Below are 21,055 nucleotides of genomic sequence, written 5' to 3'. Positions count from 1 at the left end.
ATCTTTCTTCTTAACCAACAATACCGGCGCTCCCCAAGGTGAAACACTCGGTCTAATGAATTTCTTATCTAGCAAATCCTCCAACTGTTTCTTCAACTCAGCCAACTCAGAAGCTGACATACGGTAAGGTGTCATAGACACAGGCTTCGTTCCTGGAACAAGGTCAATAGAAAATTCAACTTCTCTTTCCGGTGGTACATCAGGGATTTCATCAGGGAAAACTTCAGGGAAATCACACACCACCTGCAACTTATCAATCACTGCTTGATTCTCCAAAGATAAGGATGCCATTAAGGAAAACATCAAGATCCCATCGCGTTCTAATTGCTTCAGCTGCTTAGTAGACAAAAATTCTGCTCCACTTTCCTCTTCAGCAGAAGAGAAACGCACCGTCTTACTAAAACAGTTAATGAGAACATGGTTGTACTCTAACCAGTTCATACCAAGAATTACATCCATTCCACTCAGAGGCAGACAAACTAAATCAATCTCAAAATCACGATCAAACATAGACAAGGGACATCGTAAACAAACAAGAGAAGTAGTCACCGAACCCTTAGCTGGAGTTTCGACGACCATTTCTCCACTCATATCAGACACAGCAAGACCCAACTTAGAAGCACAATCAAAAGCAACAAAACAATGTGTAGCACCAGTATCAATAATAGCAACTAAAGGAGTATTGTTAATATAACAAGTACCTCTGATCAAACGATCCTCATTTTCAGTCTGAGTACCAGTCAAAGCAAACACTTTCCCTCTAGTCTGAGTCTTCTTCGGATTCGTACACTGAGACCCAATATGACCCTCTTCTTTGCAGTTAAAACACACAATGTCCGCATGCTTACACTCTGCAAGTGTATGTCCTTTACTGCCACAACGAAAGCACCGTTTAATATCCTTAGTACAAGCAGTACTCTTATGGCCTTTCTCGCCACAAGTGTAACAAACAACCTCAGCACCAGCATCCTTCTTATTAGACCTCCTCTCATCATTAGCTCTTCCTTTCCCTTTGTCAGCAGGAGCACTGTAAGGCTTTGGGCGACTTTGTTGGCCCTTACCCCTCTTCTCACTCATAATCTTATAATGAGCTTTGCTGTCATCTTCATAGATTCTGCATCTGCTCACCAAAGCAGAAAAGTCACGGATCTGTTGGTAACCAATGGCTCGCTTAATATCAGCACGCAAACCATTCTCAAACTTGATACACTTGGAGAACTCAGCATTGTCCCCCGTGTAGTGTGGATAGAACTGAGCCAGCTCCACAAACTTTGCTGCATACTCTGTCACCGACATGTTTCCTTGCTTTAGCTCAAGGAACTCGATCTCTTTTCTCCCGCGAACATCCTCAGGAAAATATCTGTTTAGGAATTCTCTCTTGAACACAACCCAAGTAATAACTGCATCATCCTGCTCTAGGGTAGGTTGGAGGCTCACCCACCAGTCATCAGCTTCCTCAGCCAGCATATGCGTTCCAAAACGCACCTTCTGATCATCAGTACATTGCATAACTCTGAAAATTCTCTCAACCTCCTTGAGCCACGTCTGTGCTCCATCAGGGTCGTACCTCCCTTTGAAGGTAGGAGGATGATTTCTCAGAAAGGTCTCCAACATTCTCACATCAGCATTCGCACCAGCACCAGCATTTGGATGTTGTCCCACAGCTTGGGCTACAGCTTCCAAAGCAGCAGCAATCGCAGCATCATTTCTTCCAGCCATTCTAGTCCTCTTATAGCAAATAAGATTCGCAGCCTCCAGGTCTCTTCTCTGCACAACACACAATGTTTAGAATATCATAATAGTGGTATTCCAACTGCTAAGGACACAACTCGACTCACTACTTGGCCGGACGGACCGACCTGCTCTGATACCAATTGTAACACCCCGTTTTCCCAACATAAAAATTTCATTTAAAATCAGAGTATTTTGATCACAACGGAATGTCACATACTTCATTTAAATCATAAAACGGATAATAATAATTATCCTTCAAATTCAACATCATGAAAATCTTAAAATTGTTGCAGCGGAAAATAGTTCAACATCTAAAAGTCTTGGCACGCAGGCCTTATTGAAAAATCTCATAAAATTTAGTTCATAAAAGAGACACGTAAGGAATAGAAGTAAAAGCAAGCCCCCATCCCGTTACGTATCAGAGCACCTAGACACCAACTGAGAGTCCACTCATGAACGCCTCTAATCTTTATTACCTGCACATTACCCACGGTCGAGGCAACATATACGCAGAAGGGGTGAGATTTCATAATCAATACATTAAGCATATAATCCAAAAAAATGCATTTAACAACTTAAACATTAATAGCATATCAACAATTACCAATTAGCATAATTTTCATTATATAACAAATACAATCATCAAATATCGTTACTAATTTTCATCACAAATCATAATCAACTTAATACTCAACTTGACGACACAACTCATCTTTGACCATGCAACTCTATCAACTCAACAACAACTTGACAACACAACTCATCTAGACCATGCAACTCTATCAACTCAACAACAACTTGACAACTTAAACACCATGAAACTTCTTGATATGCAAATGCATGTGGTACCAATCAACAACAAATGAGCATAATAGGCTCTTCAACGTGTGAGCACAAGGGCTGCCGGGCCTAAAGCCCCCAACTTTAATGAGCACAAAGGCTGCCGGGCCTAAAGCCCCCAACTTTAATGAGCACAAAGGCTGCCGGGCCTAAAGCCCCCAACTTTAATGAGCACAAAGGCTGCCGGGCCTAAAGCCCCCAACTTTAATGAGTATGCAATGAACTCAAACTTCCAGCAACTTAGACGACATCATGAACGACTCATACGACTCATAATAATGGACAACTTCTTAATTTCTTGCAACATAGACCGACTCATGCAATTTCAAGACTTTAAAGGTCAGCAGCAATGAACAGCAACAGATTTACAACATATAACAGTGTTGGAATATCTCAACATCATTTAAGGAGTGGATTACATCAACATAAATATCATAAAACATCATAACATTATTCATGCAACATTACTAATCATTTCAGTCATATAAACAGACTTCTGTAACATCTGGAAACATTCTAAACCACCCTCCTTCTTACTTCTAAGGTCAGCTCAAGACTATACGTGCGAAAGGATCGCATCGGGACAATTTTGGGCAACTAACAGCCTAACTCGCAGTTGCGAGTAACTTTGCTCGCAATGGCGAGCAAAGCGTGTATTCTGGGTTCCTAAGTCTTTACTCGCAGTGGCGAGTTATTCTGCTCGCAGTTGCGAGCTTACAGGTCACTCGCAGTTGCGAGTTGCATTGCTCGCAGTTGCGAGTTCTGGGTTCTAGCTCGCAGATGCGGGTGTTCTTGCTCGCAGGTGCGAGCGATGAATGTCAGTACGGCCAGAAACCTAAAAATCACAACTTTTCACCTAAATTCATGATTCCTTCATCCAAATATCATCTAATTATCATCTTAAGTCATATCTAAGGTCTGTACACTAATTTTGCATCAATCTAACATCTGTTCTTGATTCATTCATCAAAATTGATCCTAAACCTAATTCTCAATTCTCACCAAAACTTAACCTAATCATGCTAAATTCATCCTATAGAATTATACCCTTAATAATATTGAAAATTAGTCTCACCCTTACCTGGTTATGATGAAATCGCAGCTCTCCCTCTAGTTCTCCTCTTTTCTGACTTTTCTCCCTTTTTCTCCAAAAACGTACGTATTCTGTTTTCTAACTTTTGTTGTCTATTTATCTCTTCTAATTACTCTTATCACTACTAATTGCTCATCTCACAACACAGCCCAATTTTTCATATTTTTATTTTATTTATCAAATCTTATTTTATTTAATAATAAAATAAGTCATAACAACATAGCAACTTCACCACATCAAATACTCCACATAATTCATTCATAAATCATATAACTTACTCAAATCATAAATCACATAAATTACACAAATTATAAATCATATAAGCATATATTTATAAATATATTCTAAACTTCATTGAATTAATTAAATAGTTAAGACGGGCGTTACACTAATAGTGCTTTGTTCAAGGTGAATCAAAACAATCCCAACCCTAGTGTTGTTGCCAAGAGAAATTCTCTATAAACCCTAGTTTGTTTGTTGGCTTCTAAACCCTGTTTTTCTACACCACATAATCATCTGATACAAGGTTTATATTTATAGTGGAAAGCATCCCTCAAAAATTGGAACAAAACAGGCCCACAAGCTGTTTTATTTTTCTCCTCCTGCGCGAAATCGGCCACCGAGCTCTCAAAATCGGCCACCGATTTTTCCCGAAACAAAAGTCTCCAAAAAACAGGTCAAAATCGGCCACCGTGTGGTACAAATCGGCCACCGATTTTGACAGACAGAATGCACATTTTTGAGTCACTTTTCAACACGTTCGAGCATTTCCTTTTCACAATCGGCACTCTCAAATCATCTAATTTAATTCCTTTGATCAAAACCAACAGTTGTGGGGGATCTGAGAATTAGGGAACAAACATAATTTAGAGAGAAAATCCTTAAGATTGTAGTAAAATTATGCATAATATTATCTCTATAAATAATAATCAATTTATAAACAAAGGAATCAATTAAATATAAGCGAAAGAGAGATCAATAAACTTATCTCTTTTGAGATTGTTGATGAATTAGATCACCGACCACAACGATATCAACATCTTTGACAACCAAATCAAATCAAATAAAATCAACACCTGCACAACGAACAAACCATGAATAGCCTGAGACGCGCTGATCGCGCTGTCCTTAAGGATTTTCTGCGTAATTATACGCTAACCCCCAGGATTTAACAGACTCTTCTCGATGTATAATCGAGGATACAGAACTGACAAGGAAAATTATTTTCAGAAAGATGTAACCCAGAATTGTGCATTAATTAGACTCGTTAAAATTGTTTATTACTCTAAAAATAAATAAGAGGGAGCTTTATGTGTTATTCATCTGTACCAAAAAATTGTACTTCATTATCAATAAAAATGCACTATTAATACAATTAAAATTGCTGTTATAGTTCAACAAAATTAACAAAAATTAAGGAGGTGTGTTAAATATGCTACTGCACGTGGCACAAAACAAGGCAGGGAACACATTATAATGTTAACTACATGCACATCTTTTGACTTGGTAAATTAAAGGAATTAAACATGTTTAGACCGATTCAATACATATGACCAAAGGGATTGGACCATGTCTAATGAAATAAAATATTAATAGTGATAATAATGATAATGAGTTTCTATTAAAAATGATTTCTCTGTATTTCTTAATGAAAAATATGGGACACAAAATATTTGAAACTTTTGAAATATACTCAAAATTTACAACAATTGATTCTCTAAAAAATGTACCAAAATATGCCCAATTACATTACTTACGGTAACAAGATGATTACAATAATAAAGGGAATCCTTTTTGTATAATGTAACCACTCCCCCTTGTTGGGGTGATGAATCAATATCTTTTCATTCTCAGCTTGCAAGATCTTAGAAGGGACGCTTTTTCCTAGAGGATTCGTGAGTGATGCTTAGACGGTCTTGTTATCGCAAAATAACCTCATAGGTTCTTCATATTTTATTTTGAAACCACCAAGTATGACTCAGAAATTTTGTGAGCCTTAGCTCGAAATTCGGTTTTACACTTGACTTTGCAAATAAATTTTATTTCTTATTCTAAAGCAGTCTTTGTAAGGGTTAGGGTGAAAGTTGCCTAAGTCAATGCTTGATGAGCCTTACCCAAGTCCTTATATGTCAATCCTTCATGCATAGGAAAGCGCCTCTGGATCATGGATAAATATGGGTTGCCCAATATAGATTATTGGTTCACCTCAGAAATGGTTAATAAATTAGGAGCTGAATGTCTAGAACCAATCATTATAACAAGGATCTGTCCTTGTTTGGTTTTGCTCTAGAATGACAAGGAGTGTTATAATCAAAGAATCAAATCCATATATTATAGATTAGGATTTGAATTAGCAAATCATATCAACTAGCATTTTTAGTATTTATTCTATATACTGTTATAAATGGAGGTGAGTGTGGTCTAATTTACACACAGAAATCACAAAGTCAACATAGATTATATGCACCTAGCTTGTTACAAATAAAATCAACTTGAGGGGCCCTGAGAGATTTAGAGAAAATATTAGCTAGTTGTTCATTATAACTAATGCAACTAGTAACAATACAACCAGCTAGATCTTTTTCTCTAATGAAGTGACAATCCACTTCAATGTGTTTGCTCCTCTGTGAAAACCTGGTTAAAAAGCAATGTGAAGAGCACCTTGATTATAAAGTTGTGAACTGTCTGCGAAGAATGTTTGAGATGTAAGGATAGAATTCCGAAGCAGTTATGTTAATTTGACAGATATCTTCTCATTGATTATAAGGTTAAGGTGAACAAGGCATTGACTGATTTATATCGTCACTCTTGATGTGCCAAAGGAAAAGAAAAAGTGTGCAATTATTTTTCTGTGCAATTGAATAAGATGACTGCTCTTTTGGGCCCCCTATTTGCTCTTTAAACACAAAAAAAGGCCTTTGGGGCGTTACAAACTGAACCTCTTTTGGGGGGGGGGCAAAAAAGCAAAATCCATTGAATAATCTGATGATTGTTGTGGTGTCCTACTGAACTGATTAATTTCTATATTCTTTTTTGTGGCAATGAACTGATTGATTTCTTAAATTACTTAATCTAGGCCTAGAAAATGTGTATGTTTTCTTATAAAGAACCTTAATTATTTAGTACATCTTGCGTAGTTTAACTTGAGTTGTCATTGTTTATTTATGTTTTGATTTTCTTCATGCTTATTCCAGAAATTTCAGAAGAAGAAGCTGAGGACCTTCTGCAAGATGCTATTCACGAGAAATTTGATGTATTTGGTGATGTATGTGTTATTCAAATGAACTTATTACAGTGGATTGCATATTATTTATTCTTCTTCTATGAACAAGGTTTCAATGAGTTGTAGTAAATAGTGACCACATGTTAGATTCTTCCCACTGCAGTTGAAGCCAAAAATGAAAAGAAGAAAATTAATTTTGTGGTTATTCCAAAATAATTGATGATTAGAAACTATGTTCGATAGAAATAAATATCTGAGAGGATAACTAATTGACTGTACTTCTATGCAGTGGCTTTAGACTTTGATGGCATTGGCATGTTAATTAGGATGCTAAGAGGAAAACATGTTTGATTTCTAAAGAAATTTGTAGTAAGTCAGCTTTGATTTTTAATGTTGCAGAAAGAACACCAGGCTATTGATATTCTTCTGGCTGAGATTGATATATATGAGCTTTTTGCTTTTAAACATTGCAAGGGAAGGAAAGGCAAACTTGCTCTTTGTGACGGTAATCTGTTTAAGCTTTTTGTGTTTTTCTTCTTTTTTTTTTTTTAATTCTATTTTTTTTTTCAAAATTAAACTTGGATAGTGAGCCGTGGCTCAATGGTAAAGGTTGTTGTCATGTGACCTGGAGGTCATGGGTTCAAATCCTCAAGACAACTTCTTCTCTTGCGAAAATCAACTTCTTCTCTTGCGAAAATAAGGTTGCGTACATTTATCTTTTACAAACCCCACGTAGTGATAGTCTCGTGCATTGGGATGATTAAACTTGAAGTTTGTCTAATATTTTTCAATAAAAAAATTGTTTCCTTGAGTTCCTGATAGGACACTAGGGATGGCCCAATAATTGGGTCCAAATCACACATGTCACACACTTGCACCTTCTAGAAGGTTATAGAAGAAGAGGGAATAAAATAGTTAGTTGGTGCAATCCCTGAATTCAAGGGATGCGTTTGTTATATGAAAGAGAGTTGGGAGGTAGGAAAGGCATTGAGAATATTGTTTAGAGTTTGTTAGGAGAAAGATCTTCTCTGGTTAGGAGTAGAAATACTCTGGTAGGAATCTTAGACTCTGGTTATCTTTTCTTTTTCAGTTTTCATCTATGAAGCATGGACTCCGACACGGACACCTGACACGACACTGACACGTCGATACCGGCACCGCTAATGTAAAAAATATAGGACACCGACACCGTTATATATATGTTAATTTATTTAAAGACGGTCTAAAATGAAAATTAAAATACATATATAAACATCTAACTTGAGCAATCTACGTCATTAGAAAAAGTTCTACAACAAGATATCATAGTATTTGACCGTTATTTATTCATCTACTATCAAAAAAGCTAAAAATGATATAATGAACTATAATGTCTATAACCCGTAATTGATCAACATTTCTCAAAACATATGTAACTCTTGTATCTATGGTGCGCGGAAGCAAGAGAAAAAAACAAATTGTTTTAGATATTTGTCTGAGTTATCCGACACGGCTCATATGAGTGTTATATAGGTGTCGGACACCGATCGTAGGAGTGTCGAAGTAAAGAAAAAAATAATTATTTATGACACCAGTTCGACACGTGTCGTACGGGTGTCATAGGAGTGTCGGACACCGCGACACGCCTAGTCCTAGAGGTGTCCGTGCTTCATAGGTTTTCATCCATTGTAGAGCTTTGCTCATCACTTCTCTATCAATAAATCCACAGTTCTCCTTTATTGAAATTCCACTTCCCATCAGTTCCCCTGACAATATTGCTTTTGTATGTGAGCAGAGAGCAAAGTTATTTACTTAGCGACTAAAAAGAGATGTATGTTTTTAGGCAAATTGCTTCAGTAGTGAACTCGGCATGTTTGATTTATATGCACCATGGATAATAAATACAATTTACAAACTACTATTTACAAGAGAAAGTAAATGAGCTAGAACATTTCCTACAATACCAAGGTTTCAACAAGTGAGCTTGAGATGGAGGTCGAACAATTCTGCAAAAGCTTCGTACAAGGAGAGTGCACGAGCTTTACAAAAATGAGCAGTGGGAAGGAAGTCGCAGCCTCGCACAGTGGAATAGAGAGTGAGAGAGGTCACGGTTCTAAAGAAATGTAGTCGCAAAGAGAGGGAGCTTCCGTTGATGGCAAGTTACAACATTAACAGAGAGAGACAGTAAAGGAAGGGAGTCGTGAAGCCACGTGTTTTACCAAATTGAACCATGAAACAGGACCGGATAAGCACCCTCGTAGGATTGCTCAAACTTGCTAATTTCATGCTTTTGCGAGCAAGTTCATTGATCCCAGTCTAACTTACCCCATTCTATCAATCTTGCATGCAATAGAACGTGCATGAAGGCAAAAAAAAAAACTTAGGACAAACATTAACAATCTCAAATAACTGCGTGTAGTGATCAAACTCAAAAACTTTATAACAGGATAACCACTTTTCTGATAATTTTCTGTATTTTTTGTGACACTACGGATGACGTTGTAGTGGGTAGGAGCTGCTTTTGTCTGCTATTGTGTGTGATTTATAACCTTGTCGAAAGGTTTCCCTGTGTGTTAAATCAAGGTTTTAACATGGTGTTATCACATGATCTATTTAAGATTGATTAGAGTGCATTATCCAATATATTCTTGATCAAAAACACTAGAAATATAGTTTCTGTTAGCAGAAGATTAATAACAGATTCAGTTTATTTTCTTACAAAAAAAGTAAAAACTTCAGATTTTACATTCTAAAATCAAAATAGAAATCTCTCAAATTTCCTAACTAGTTGAAAATATTGATCTTAATGACATTAATGTTTTAAAACAGAGAGTTAAAAAATATTGATCTTAATGACATTAATGTTTTAAAACAGAGTTACAAATGTAGCATACTAGGAGTATCTGATAATTGTCTAGAAATATCCAACATGACACATGTTAGACACCAGTATGGTAATTATTTGGACATGTTTGTCCTTCCTTACATCTCACTTCGTGAATCCAGTTTCTTTTATTTCTGATACAAAATTCCTTTTCATTTTATTAATTTTTTTAAAATATCAAGCTTTGCAGGTTAGTGCTCCAAAAAGTTTAATATCTACACTATATTTCATACATCCTTAAATATGTATAATTTCAGAACTTGACGAGAGGATGCGGGATTTGAAAAATGAGCTGCAGTCTTTTGAAGGTGAAGAATATGATGAAAAACATAAGGCAAAAGCCATAGAGACATTAAAGAGGATGGAGGGCTGGAATTTATTCAGTGATACACACGAGGTCAGCTGATTGGTCTGCGGTATTGAGGCTCATTTGTCTGATCGTTTTTAATTTTAAAAATCTGATTAAGAGGTTTTGTGGTTTTCTTAAAAAAAAATAGAATTTGAAAGGCAAAAAAAAAAAATCAGATTTCTGATAATTTTGAAAAGTTACTTTTGGTTGCTTTTGAAAAAAGTTGTCATTATCACCACCTTTTGAAGTAAAACTAGTTTTTATAATTGTAACCAAATAGTAGAAAATAGTTTCTTCCTTCATCAAAGAAAAATTACTTTTTGACACATTTATCAACACCGTATGGCAACACCGTACGTACTGTTCACATAATGCTATGTGATTAATGACTAGTAAATATTTGGTTCAATATGTTCATTAAGCGGTTAATGAAATATTAATTTTTTTACGGAATTAATTTCTTTTTTCACAACCCACTATAAAGTACATAATAACATGCAATACTTGGTTAATTCAGTTCAATATTAGCTTGGGTCATGGTGTTAACAATACAGATACAAAATAAAGAAAGATAGATAACAACAAAGACGGCTAGGGTTTCACTAGAATAACAATAGCTTAACATTAGAAAATGTTACAATAGAATATATAATAAAACCGTCCCGTGAGCATAGTTCAGTTGGTAGGACAATGCATTATTATATGCAGGGGCCGGGGTTCGAACCTCGGACACCCCACTTATTCACCTTATAAGGTGAATTCTAGCCACTAGGCTAGGCTACCTGACCAAAAAAAAAAAGAATATATAATAAAACCTAATGGACTCTAACTTACTAATATAAAGGCTCAATAACTTAAGCTCAATACTTTATTATCTAACATCTACCCTCAAACTCACAATGAATCAACAAGAAGCATTGTGAGTTTGTCAAACAAGATACGAAAAACATACTAAAGAATATTAAGTTCTAACACTACCCCTCAAGCTGAAGCTTACTAAGCTTTAAGCTTGTTACAAATTAACCCAGAGATTAAGTTCTAACACTACCCACTAAGCTTTAAGCTATGAAGCCCGGATACTCCAAAATGGTGTCGTACCCGTGTCGGATACGTATCGGATACCGATACTCCGCGGATACCCCCGGATACGTATCCCAGAAGTATCCGAATGATTTAATTTAATTTTTATTTAAAAATATATTGGATACCTTAAAGATACGTTAAGGATACTCCCGGATACGTATCCCAGAAGTATCCGAATGATTTAATTTAATTTTTATTTGTATTTTGATCACAAGTATTAATTTTTATAAATTGGGATCATTATATTGGCCATTACTTGAAAAGGGTGACTATCTTCATACTACCTTGGTATCATCATAGTGCAGGTTGTTTATATGGTATGTTTTGGTTTAAAGGATATCTTAGTTGGTGAATGGTCCATTGTATTTTGACTTGGCGTAATTAGTTTTAAGATTTCACGCTATTTATTTTTTGTGCGTTTATGTCTAATATATATATATATATATATATATATATATATATATTAAAAAAAATTGTAAACGTATCCAAGCCGTATCGTATCCTAAATTTGAAATTTTTGACGTATTCGCGTACCCGTATCGTATCGTACCCGTATCCGTATCCGTATCGGGGCTTCATAGGCTTTAAGCTTGTTACAAATTAACCCAGAGAAATAAACCAAACCAGCGGTTAGCAAAACAGGGTAAGGCTGCGTACAATACACCAAATGGTGGGACCCCTTCCCGGACCCTGCGTATGCGGGAGCTTCAGTGCACCGGGTTGCCCTTTTTTTTAGCGGTTAGCAAAACCAATGGAGAGTAGAGATCAAAGTGAGTTATCTTCGTTTAGAGAGCAGCAAGAACCATCACCATCAACCAATCATAGAGAGAACCATCCAAACAAAAGAACCGGTAGAGAGAAACAGACATACAGAAGAACCAATAGAGGACAAATAAACTAAAAATAAACTGATACTAATCCGAACACAAAACTCAAATAAAAGAGACAAACAACCAGAAGAGAAGCAACAACCAAATTGACGAGGCAACCAAACCACGATAGAGCATTAAATCAATGCCAAAACTAACCAAATAATCAATTGCCTTCCAATAAACGAAACCAAGCTTAACTAACCGAATTAATCACCTGCCAGCAAGAATCAATAGATGCACACACTTGACATATATATTTTGCTGCCAAAGAATTCATCACGTGTCACTGCCACTTGTTGTAATCAAAGCAACCAACCCATATACATTACTATAGCCCAAATATTAATATAACTTTGGAACGTCCAATTAACAAAACCCAAGGTAGGCCAAATCGAAATTCAATGTTCTACTTTGCCAATAACAACGTGCATCTCACAACCACCAATCAAAATTCTCCGAAGCTAAATAAGTAAAACCAGTGCGCCCAAATTGCGATTATAGAAGAATTCATCACGTGTCACTGCCACTTGTTGTAATCAAAGCAACCAACCCATATACTCCCTCCGTCGTCCCTTAATGTAACCACTCATTTGATTTTATTTTTGTCCCTAAATGTAACCCCCTTTTCAAATTACTAGATGCATTTATTACTTTTTTCCTAAACATACCCCTAATTAATAATACTAACTTGTCTTGAAATATGAATAGTCAAATTTAATACACATACAAACAAAGGACAATTTGGTAATATTAATACACAAAACAGACACATTAATTACACTGACAACTTTTCTTAAGAAATGTGAAAAATGCAAGGGGGGTTACATTAAGGGACGGAGGGAGTACATTACTATAGCCCAAATATTAATATAACTTTGGAACGTCCAATTAACAAAACCCAAGGTAGGCCAAATTGAAATTCAATGTTCTACTTTGCCAATAACAACGTGCATCTCACAACCACCAATCAAAATTCTCCGAAGCTAAATAAATACTCCCTCCGTCCCTTAATGTAACCACCCATTTGATTTTATTTTTGTCCCTAAATGTAACCCCCTTTTCAAATTACTAGATGCATTTATTACTTTTTTCTTAAACATACCCCTAATTAATACTACTAACTTATCTTGAAATATGAAAAGTCAAATTTAATACACATACAAACAAAGGACAATTTGGTAATATTAATACACAAAACAGACACATTAATTACACTGACAACTTTTCTTAAGAAATGTGAAAAATGCAAAGGGGGGTTACATTAAGGGACGGCGGGAGTAAAACCAGTGCACCCAAATTGCGATTATCGATTATTGCGATTATAGAAGAAATCCAATTGCAATTTAGGCATTTCAAGCACAAACAAGAAATCGCGAGACCACCAAACAAGAAAAAAGAAAACAAATCAATGGGAACTCAATAGCGGAATAGCGGAAGCGACAAACGATTCAAGGCGGATCAAACCATGCTCTCGATACCATGTTGAAATTTGGGGCCTAACTCATCATCACAAAACCGGCTTGTGAGGTGAGGATTGCCCCCACTTATAAACACATTGTCAGGCCATCACCTATCCGATGTGGGACTCTTAACACACCCCCTCACAACCAGCACTATTGGGCTTGGTTCGTGGACATAAATGGTGGGTGGTCCGATAGCGGAAACCTGATAGCAGGTGGTCCAATGAATCTTGAAGAGGCTCTGATACTATGTTAACAATACAGATACAAAATAGAGAAAGATAGATAACAACAAAGACGTCTAGGGTTTCATTAGAATAACAATAGCTTAACATTAGAAAAGGTTACAATAGAATATACTACCTCCGTCCCTAATTATAAGACCCTTTTGAGAAAAAAGTTTGTCCCTTTTTACAAGACCCTTTTGATATTTCCAATTACATTAATTATTTCTTTACAAACATACCCCTATTTAGTTTGTATCTTTTTCTTCAATCAACAATAAATACTATATTGAAAACATAAACTAACTCTCTCTTTTAGGGATAAAATTGTAAAAACAATAGTAATTTCTCTCTTTTAGGGATAAAATTGTAAAAACAATAGTAATTATAAACAAATTTAATACTAATCCCAACTTTCTTAATTCTCGTAATTTTGGCAAAAGGGTCTTATATTTAAGGACGGAGGTAGTATAATAAAACATAATGGACTCTAACTTACTAATATAAAGGCTAGATAATTAAGCTCAATACTTTATTATCTAACACATGGGTTTCCCTCAATGCAGGAGTTCCAGAACTACACAGTTGCACGTGATTCGTTTCTTGCACATCTTGGTGCGACACTGTGGGGATCTATGAGACATATCGTATCGCCTTCAGTTTCTGATGGGGCCTTCCATTATTATGAGAAGATATCCTTTCAGTTGTTTTTTATGACACAGGAGGTAAGATGTATGTTTCATCATATCAAACGGCTCGCATTAGTGGAATATTTATGTTCATGCAATTATATTGCAGAAAGTTAGGCACATTAAACAGCTTCCTGTGGATATGAATGCTATTAAGGATGGACTCTCCTCATTGATGGTGCCTTCTCAGAAACCAATGTTCAGTCCACACATGTATGCAATCATAAGTATTTTATTCTGCTCTTTGCTTTTCCAACCTCTAATTAGACATTTGGTTATTGAAAATTCTTTTCAAGCACACTGAAAAAACACTTGATTTGTCATATTCCCTTAAAACATGGATTTTTCCTAGTTTTCTACTGATATTAGTATTACTCTGTTTCAGGCTACCTCTGTCGGATGATCCTGATTTAGCAATGGCCTTCTCTGTTGCACGGCGTGCAGCTGCTGTCCCCCTGTTACTTGTCAATGGAACATATCGAAAGACAATTCGCACCTATCTTGATTCTTCCATTCTTCAGTATCAGTTGCAAAGGCTAAATAAACATGGTTCTCTTAAAGGTCTCCTTCTTATGTGTTCCTTTGTTTTTAGAATGTCATTTATATGCACCCGGAAACAAAAAGAATTGATGCCGTCCTCTTGAATTAGAAAAAAATAAAAATACGGGAAAGTTCAAAAGGAAAAGAATTTTGTCGACTGATAAGTTTAGTGAGCGCCCGCGTAGTATCATTGTAGTTTGGTTTTTTCTTATTGTTAAGCTTTTTGATATTTTAGGCTTCAGTTTTGAGTGGGGAAGGCTCATCCTTTAACTCCTGTTCATGATGGTTAGACTTTGGTAGCTTTTGCATTATGGTGATTCAACATTCTTTATTGGTTTGGTTTGAAGTTTTGACATCATTGGTTGATTGTTTTGCCATTCTTAGATTGTCCAAAAGATGTCTGTTTGGGCAGTGGGCTGGTCTAGAAATTCTCCATAGTAGGGGCAACAAAATAGTAAATAAACTTATTCACAAATGAAAAATATTTTAAACTTCTACAAAGTATACAATATTACGAACAAGATCTCCAAAAATAGTCTATAATATCTAGGACAATGTTTTCTTTACAAAATATATCTATCACTATGTGTGCTTAGTGTTAAAGAAGTCATAAACATTAGAAGGATAAATTATCAAAATTTGTACTGATTTATTTTGTTTTAGAGAAACTTTCTGAGTTAATTTTCTTAAAAACAATATTTATGTAAATATTATGCATGCATCTGCCACTATGTTTGGGTTTGATTACGTCAGGTGTTATATTTTCTCTTTGAAAAGGTATATTTGTAACAAGTTTAAAGTTTAGTTAGCTTTAGCTGTAAGGGGAGTGTTAGGAACATAGAATATTATAAATATCTTATAATAGCTTTAATATTATATTAGAATATCTTAAATTTACAATCTTAGAGTATCTAAAAAAAAGGGCAACCCGGTGCACTAAAGCTCCCGCATACGTAGGGTCCGGGAAGGGGTCCCCCACCATTTGGTGTATTGTACGCAGTCTTACCCTGTTTTTACACAAGAGGTTGTTTCCAGGACTTGAACCCGTGACCTTCCAGTCACATGACAACAACTTTACAATCTTAGAGTATCTATTGGGATTAAATTTTATATTACTTATTACTATTACTATTACTTTCTGGATTTAGGACTGAGTCTAGGGATTGGTGTTTAGTCTTTGGTATCATGTTAGTATTAACTCTTTCCTCAAAAAAAAGTTAGTATTAACTCATTATCAATAATATTCGATGTTATTATTTCTCTCCCTCTTTTATCTAAATCCCACAACTTCAACAAGTTCTTTTCTTCTCATTTCCTTTTGTCTGAGAAAATGTTTCTCTTTTGTTACTTGATATTATGGTATACGACTAAGATGATAATCATCTTTATAAACGAAGGTAGGCATGCACATTCAAGGTCCATGCTAGAGGTTCCAATCTTTTGGTTCATTCACAGTGAACCATTGTTACTAGACAAACATTTTCAGGCTATAGCACTATCCGACATGATTATTGTTGTTCAGTCAGAGCCCTCTTCTTGGGAAAGCCATCTACATGGTAATGGACACTCACTTCTAATGAACTTGAGGTTAGAGTCAGAAACATACATTTGTTTTTTAAACTGTCTTTTTCATATAACTTGTAAAGCAAATATAATTTTATAAGCTATATTGGATATATGTTGATGATGGCAATATTCAGGATATTAAGGGATGTCTTAATCATATTCATCATAGGCCTTACATTTTCAATTTTTTGTGAGATTATAGAATTCTATTAATTTGATGGGGGAAAGGGGGAAATAAGATCTCAAGTTATATTTTGAAGAAGTAGATCTCAAGTTATATAATGTTACAATATTATTATTATTAAAGATATAATTTTGCTGAAAATAATTGGCAATAATTGAACTTTTGTATTTAACATTTTTTGTAAGACTTTTCTTTATGGAACATAAATCCACTTATTAATTCTTCCATGGCTTTATCCTTCATCTGGTCTATAAAGGCAGCCTATAAAAGCTGCAGTAGCTGCTACTGCTGAGCATCTTGCGGGTTTGCTTCCCCTTCATCTTGTTTATGGTCAAGCCCATGAGACTGCAATGGAGGTACCCATTATTCTCTGTGTTGGGTTCCTTGAATGGTCATTATTCTAAATATAAATAACTTCGTTATCAAGTATAGTTAGACTGCAATGTCTTAATATTCATTTCTGAACATGACAGGACTGGATATGGTCGGCAGGATGCAATCCTTTCTCTGCTACATCACAAGGTTGGCACATTTCACAGTTCCAGTCTGATTCAATTGCTCGAAGTTATGTCATCACAACTCTTGAAGAATCGATCCTACTGGTTAATTCTGCCATTCATCGCCTACTAATGGAGCGTACTAGTATCCTTCTTGTGTACTATTGCAACCATTTAATGATAGAGAAACTATCTTTCTTATGTACTGTTGTACAGAATGATTCCTTTACCAATAATCTTGGAATTTGTGTTAAGTTTAATTCAACTCCAAAAACTAGTGAAGCCGAGGAATGTGGCTTTCCAATCCTTCGCTGACTATGTTGTAGCACTAGTCTGTAGCATTTCAACATAACCCCTCATGCCAACACAAGTAAGATGCTGGAGGTTGCAATGAAGGAAGCCTAAGGTGGCGACAGTGAACCCAACTTGGGTTTCCAACACACCCTCATGTGTAGGATTGGACATATAGTGTGAACAAGTTCAGGTAGCCTAAAAATAATAGATCTAGAGATTTTGGGGGCTAATGTGAAGACATCCCAACTTTGCTACAATGAAGGAAACTAGGGTTTCCAACACACCCACTCATGTCTTGTACTCAACATCTGGAGCATTGACAATTAAGGGTGGCCCAATAATATATGGTGGATAGACTTTGATATTATTTTAGAATTGGGCTAGGCTTTGTACGCATATAACTTGTAGTGTAATAAAGGTGATGGGTTTTCAACAAATGTCTACACAGACAAAATTATAAAAAATGGAATCTCAAACTTATATAAGTTTATTGGTAAATAGTTCTATTTTTACTGAAAATATAGGTTATTCCCTGAATTAAGCTTTTCTTGCATTAGGGCACCGATCATTGTGGGGTTCAACCCTTGCTACTCTCAACTCTTCATAGTAATTGTCGATAAGGACCACTCATTCTTTCAAGAGTCAATAAGCAGGCCAACTATTTCTGGTCGAGTAGCATTTTTTATACCATAGTAGCTATGTCACTTAGGTTGTTGATTAGTTTATTAACAAGTAATTTTCATAGGTGCCAACAAAGAAAGTGACAGAATTGCAAATAGTTCACTTTGACATGTGGACCGAGAGACAGGGGTGAGCAAGTAAATATCATGAACATTAGGACGAAAACACTGTCATGCATGCAATGAGTATTTCATATATAGGTTATGTTGGCAAGGCCAAAAACGCTAGTTTATACCTTGTTGAACTAGTCCATAAGCTTGTTTGATAAAAAAAAGTAGGTGTTTGGTAAATAAGTTTATAGGTTGTTTGGTGATCAAGGCTCCTATTTGTTTTATTAAAATAGCAGCCTTTTACCGGGAATATTTTATTACTGCATTTATTTTCCTTGTGATACCAGATGAATTATCTATTTGATTTCTTAACAAAATAAAGCTCAAAACACTTTCAAGATCTTCCAGTCCCAGGAGCATGAGCTTGTAAACAAGTACAACTATGTTGTTAGCCTTTGGAGAAGGGTGAGTACAAATCGCTAATTGCTTCTATAAATTTTAAATAGTATTCTTAAACAGTTGTTTATACCATAATTTTTTATGAATATTGTATTTTCAGGTATCAACCGTCACCGGAGAATTGCGATATGTTGATGCATTAAGGCTACTAAACACCTTGGAGGATGCATCCAAAAGGTTGGACAATGTAAACTATTCAGCAATGTTAGATTCTAGACTGCATAAAAAAATAGTGCAGTTTTATTGTTGGAAATTATGGATCAAACCACAATTTGACTACAGCAACACAATTCACAGGCCTTAGCCATAACAGCTAGTTTTCCTCTTAACAAGTAAATAGTTAGTCTAATGGTACCCACATAGATAGATGTATACTTGTGATGTGCCTCAACGTTTGTGTTCTGCTGTTCTCTTACTCTTTGTATTGTAGTGTGTAACAAACGCACCTGTGGAAATAAGAACACGCTTAACTTTCCCCCTAGGCTCTTTTAATATGGTGATACCCATTTAGAATTACGAGAGATAAAGGGGGATGGGATACAGAGGGTGGTAAGTGATTAGCAGCGCATCTATGTTCTATTTTGTTCTTCATTGGTTAAAAGCTGGCCTGTGTGCCACATGGTTTTGGCATCTTCAGTAAGGGCCTGTTCTTCATTGGTTCTTTTGCCTCTAACAAGGTTTTTCATTTTTGCAGATTTGTTGATCAAGTTAATACGACCCTGACCCTTCTCCATCCAATTAACTGCACAAGAGAGAGAAAAATGCAGATGGTGTTTGATATGACAACTATTCCTGCTTTCTTGATTGTTTTAGGCTGCCTTTATATGGTATTAAGGCCAAGGCGACCAAAACCAAAGATTAATTGAGGTTTCAGGCGATCGTTATGAGTTTAATTAGATTGTTACAAGAATTTTTGTGTTAGTATCAAGGGTTTATGGAAATGATTTGCAATTAGCTTTGTACATAAATACTTTTGGAGTAGGACTTAAAGGTGGAACAAAGAAAGAAAGAAAGAAAAAGATACCGATATTCATAGGAGACGCTCAAATACTCATCTCAGAGTTATCCATTTTTTTGTTAATTATTGTTCAAAAAAATTGGTTAGCAGATACTTTCTGCGATACATCATGGATGTGACATGATATGATCTAATACATCTTTGTTGAAAAAAAAAATAGAATCTCTCTTTTATCAAAACAGAAAAAGAATCTCTCCTCTCTACCCTTTATCCCTTCTCTAGATGTTTGTATCTTCCCCCTCTTAATTTTCTCTCAATTCTTCTTTCTTTTAATTCTTTATTTCTTTATCCTTCAATCCCTTTTTCTTTTCACGTTCTTTTAATATAGAGAGTGAGAGAGAAAGAAATGAGGGAGAGAAATGAGTGAGAGAGAGAGAGGTTGGAAAGATAAAGGAGAAAGAAACAAATGAAGAACCTCTTCCAAAGAAACAATGCAACACTTCCTCGGGAGAGCTGAAGAATTCTGCTCTTTACCCAAACGTTTCTGCTCATTCCCAAAGTAAATGTCCATATTCAGGGATGGAGGCAGAAAATTTTGTTAAGGGGGGCTAAAATAATTCATGCAATGTCGAGTCATTTGTTTTGTTCGAAGTCAATTAATCAGTTTTGTTTTAAACTTCTGATTTCTAGAGAAAAAAATTTTGGTAGTTATGAGAACGTATGTAACATGATAATAAATCACATAAAGTCTAATCAAATATTTTTTACCTTAATAATTTTTTTTTCTTTTGCTAATATGGATAAGAAGCCTTATTTTTCCCTCTCAAACAAAAAGAATACTACTATTTTTAAAAGAGGCGAACGTAATGAACTTTTTTTTTTCTATTAAGCAATAAACAAAAATTAATATCATTATAAGATGACTAAATGTGGGTCACTAGATAGAAAGCTTGTATATATGTCACTAGATAGATGGAAAGGAATTGAAATTAGAATGTATTGAAAAGTACTAGAGTGATGCATGTACTTGTAGTTCAACTAATTATGTTTCACTGGAATTCAACACTCAACAATAACACTCTTATTTCTGTAGGGGGCGAGTATGAGTTTCCAGTATATATATATATATTGTCATAAATTTCTTGTATTTGGGGGTGGCGGCTGCCCCAAAACTAATACATGTAGCTCCGTCCCTGTTCATATTGCCCCTGCGTGAGTTATCTCACGCTAGTTATAATTCTGCACAAATCACATTGAAATCTCAACGTGAGTTAACTCACGTTGGTTTTCACGCTAGTTTCATTCTTACACTTGACAGCAGCTTTCAAACATTTCCATGTCTACCCTCCAAAAATTCACGCAACAACCCTTGGTAAGATTGATTTGTTCCATTCAA

The 21,055-nt window shown here is 35.5% G+C and overlaps 1 protein-coding gene, 1 long non-coding RNA gene and 1 pseudogene across 2 annotated transcripts; 2 read left to right on the top strand and 1 right to left on the bottom strand.

The window, feature by feature from the left end:
- Positions 1-253: 253 nt before the first annotated feature.
- LOC146943290 (uncharacterized) lies at positions 254-1,769 on the bottom strand (annotated as a pseudogene).
- Positions 1,770-6,833: 5,064 nt separating this feature from the next.
- Positions 6,834-19,720, top strand: LOC146943288 (uncharacterized). The gene is made up of 12 exons (XM_085757554.1): positions 6,834-6,932; positions 7,290-7,395; positions 10,011-10,150; positions 14,308-14,466; positions 14,540-14,643; positions 14,816-14,991; positions 16,368-16,557; positions 16,977-17,076; positions 17,194-17,362; positions 18,625-18,707; positions 18,802-18,878; positions 19,396-19,720. The coding sequence occupies exons 1-12, from the start codon at positions 6,849-6,851 to the stop codon at positions 19,565-19,567; spliced, it is 1,560 nt and encodes a 519-aa protein (XP_085613680.1). The 5' UTR covers positions 6,834-6,848; the 3' UTR covers positions 19,568-19,720.
- Positions 7,870-8,608, top strand: LOC146943289 (uncharacterized). Its single transcript, XR_015033043.1, has 2 exons — positions 7,870-7,979; positions 8,545-8,608. It is a non-coding gene; the product is annotated as an uncharacterized LOC146943289 (long non-coding RNA).
- Positions 19,721-21,055: the final 1,335 nt, after the last annotated feature.

This window comes from Medicago sativa, chromosome 3 (genome assembly GCF_051527215.1).
Source record: "Medicago sativa cultivar Bolivia chromosome 3, Bolivia_mono, whole genome shotgun sequence".
Taxonomy (NCBI): domain Eukaryota; kingdom Viridiplantae; phylum Streptophyta; class Magnoliopsida; order Fabales; family Fabaceae; genus Medicago; species Medicago sativa.
Note: the sequence above shows the minus strand (reverse complement) of the source record. Positions and strands in the feature narration are given on the sequence as shown.